Here is a 3,148-nt window from a genome sequence, read left to right as displayed (position 1 = left end):
TGTGTGTGTGTGTGTGTGTGTGTGTGTGTGTGTGTGTGTGTGTGTGTCCCCAGGGTGATTTGAGTTCTTTTCACCCCCAGCCACGGTCGTGTGAGGTTTAATCAGAAGTTCCACTATAGATTAATCACACTAATTAACCTGACAAAGGGATGAGAGGAAGGAAAGTGGGGGGAGGCAGGGGACAGTGCTGTGACTGATGTGAAGCAGAGGAAAGTGGAGGAAATTGTAAGATAGAGGGAGCAACAGAGAGAGAGGAAGAGACAACCCGACAAAGACAAATGAAGTACATATTGTCTGGAAAAAATAGAAGGAGAAGTTAACTGTAATGGAATTACTCTTAAGGCCTTTTGTAGTCCAATTGGTTGAGTCAAGGCCTCAATTAAATATGTTTGTATCTATTAAATGTCATTGTTCATGTAGGATAATAAATAACGACTAAAATGGAGCAGCCACAGTTGATGTAATGTTTTTGTCTTGATTGGTTTTATTGTAGTGAAGATTTTTTACCTTCATCCAAATTTAATCGTGACAGTGTTTTCACTCATAATACTAACTAATTACTAACAGGTGCCTTTAGATTTTCGATTAAGAATAATGAAGAACAATAATGAACAACACACTAAATTTACATTTATTGGGAAAACAAGTATTAAAGTAAAATTTAAAAACTACAAGTTCCTAATGACAATAAAATAACTTAATTAAGTTAGTAAGGAATTCCACATCTATGTTTGGGATGCCATATGATGTGACACAAAAACAAGTCCTCTGACTAGAATATCAAAGAAAAACTGTATATTTTATTTGAAAGTAATTACTGTTGAGTATGCATATAATACCCACATTCAGTTGCCAGACAAGAGAAATGTAAGAAATGTTTAAAATATAATGTTCAATGCTCCTTTTGTCATTTAGACATGCTGTTGTTAAACTAACACCCGAACCTAAACAAAACGTTAAACACAATGATTCAACTAAAACAAATTCACTTTTTGCTGAAGAAAATGGAATAAACGTGTGAACCTTCTCATTTTATCTCTAATCAGACATTTTTCCTGACAAAAAAAAAAAATCAATAAACTACAAATGAACTGAAGGTGGTGAATCCACCTCCATGCTTTATGAACAACCCCCTCTTTCTTTTCTCTCTTTTCCTTCCACTTCCTCCCGGCTCTCCAGCTCCAATGGTAAATCAGTGTCTTGGGCGCAGACAGAGCGCAGCGGCTCACGTGGGAACCACCTGTGGCAACGGCTGTCCTTCCATATCAAGAGGAAGGAGAACAATCAGACTGCGGTCATCAAGCCCTTCTCCAAAACTTCGGAGGAGCGTTACTGTGGAGGGGGGGACCTGCCTCCACATATCCCTCTGCCCTCCCTTCCCTCCATGTCCTCACTGTCCATTCATCCCGACTCAGACAAGACCCTGTATGATCTCTCTGAAGCCGAGGAGCGCTACTCCATCACATACCGGCCGCAGACGCCCTCGCCGATCAGTACGGTCAGCCAGAGGCTAGGGGCGGGTGTCGGGGAGGAGCCCCCGATGATGACCGGTATTCCAAACTACCCGAGCAGCATTTGCAGCGGCGGCAGCGGCAGCGGCAGCAGTTGCGGTCCTGCCAGCAGCGGCTCTCTCGTCATGGGGAGTGACGGCCGTTTGGTTGTTGTGGACGATCACCCGGGACCGGGTCAGAGTTCACTGATGGATCAGATCAGCTGCGTGGTGAACCGCTTCACCGCCAACATCAGCGAGCTCAACAGCATGATGCTGTACCCCTCTCCGACGCACTCGCACACGCACAAACACACGCCTCCATCTCCTCACCCCGCCGACCCGTACCTGCTGCCCCGTGAAGTCCAGATGGCCCAGACCCTCACAACCTACGCCGACGTCCAGCCCCTCCCACCTGTCGAGTCCAGCATGGGGGGCCGGAGTGGCTGTCTCGTTCACCCGATCCCTCATTCACCTTACCCCCTGCCGCCTCCTCACGCCCAGACCTCCCCGTCTCTCTCCCCCATGCGAGGTGGCCTGATCACCTGCCTCAATAACTCCCCTCTGAGGATGGGAGAGTTGGAAGAGGAGCTTATTGCTTTGACTCCGCCCTCGCCTTTCCGCGACTCCCTGGCATCTAGTAGTGGCTCAGTTATCTCAGAGACAGATCTGTGTCTCCCCCCAGTCCCATCCCATCCTCCCCCCTCTCCCCCTTCGCCAAGGTACAGCAGACTGACACTCGGAAACTACAGCCAGAGTTCATCCTCACTGTGAGGCAGAGAAGACGCGTAAAGAAATTGCAGATGTGAAGGGGACCGCTCAAAAACAACACGGTGAATATGAGTGAAGAGTACGGGAGGATGGAAAGATGAAATCCATTCGTCCCTACGTGGAGTAAAAACCTGAAGCAAAGGAGTCGTTGAGGGCTGGTCGGTGAAGACATCAAGCTGTGACAGTCTGCTGTGTTTGTGTTTACATGTTTCCAGTGAGATCCTAGTGCAGTTTCTCTCAAGTGGGGCGTGAAGAACTGCAAAAAGGGGCCACTATGACTTTGCAATGTTTTGGTGTCTGTAAAGTCACAAATCATTCTCGAAGGTCTAGAGCTACGTGTCATTTAGGTTTGGGTAGTGGCCTTAAGGTAACATGGCTATCAACTAATTAGAGATTGTGTGTGTGTGTTTGTGTGTGTGTGTGTGTGTTTGATGCGTGTGTGTGTGTGAGTATGTTTTTACTGTATCTTCTCCTTAAGACTCCTTAAGCCTGTATGGACTTAACAAAGGCTATCAAGGGCACACACACACACATATATATATATATATATAAATATATATATATATATATATATATATATATATATATATATTTGCTGATACACATACACACACATAGGAGTGAGCACACACAGACAAATACAATGTAAGGGAAAACACTGTAAATATAAGAGAGGTTCTGGATTTTTCTTTGGTGATAAAATCCGTCATGCTTCTGACAAGAGTGCATTGTGTTAACATACCAGACTGTATGTTACTCTGAAGAACTTTCTCACAAAAGCATCCTTTTCCATTTATCCATCTCCACAATCTTTTCCCTCTACATAGCCTTCTTTTTGTCAGTCTGTCTGTCTCTCGCCGCTTTCTTTTATCCTGCCAGTATTTCAGT

General features: G+C 45.1%; 1 protein-coding gene across 3 annotated transcripts in view; it reads left to right on the top strand.

Moving 5' to 3' along the window:
• grm5b (glutamate receptor, metabotropic 5b) overlaps window positions 1–2,801 on the top strand; it is a 56,929-nt gene extending 54,128 nt beyond the window's left edge. For all 3 annotated transcript variants that reach the window (XM_031860556.1, XM_031860555.1, XM_031860557.1), the window contains exon 18: window positions 1,180–2,801. In XM_031860556.1, the coding sequence (XP_031716416.1) occupies window positions 1,180–2,263 (1,084 nt within the window). In that variant the 3' untranslated portion in view covers window positions 2,264–2,801. The remainder of the gene's footprint in view (window positions 1–1,179) is intronic.
• Window positions 2,802–3,148: the final 347 nt, after the last annotated feature.

The sequence above is a fragment of the Anarrhichthys ocellatus genome, unplaced genomic scaffold (genome assembly GCF_004355925.1).
Source record: "Anarrhichthys ocellatus isolate YVR2014 unplaced genomic scaffold, GSC_Weel_1.0 scaffold24, whole genome shotgun sequence".
Taxonomy (NCBI): Eukaryota; Metazoa; Chordata; class Actinopteri; order Perciformes; family Anarhichadidae; genus Anarrhichthys; species Anarrhichthys ocellatus.
This window is presented reverse-complemented; position numbering and strand designations above follow the sequence as displayed.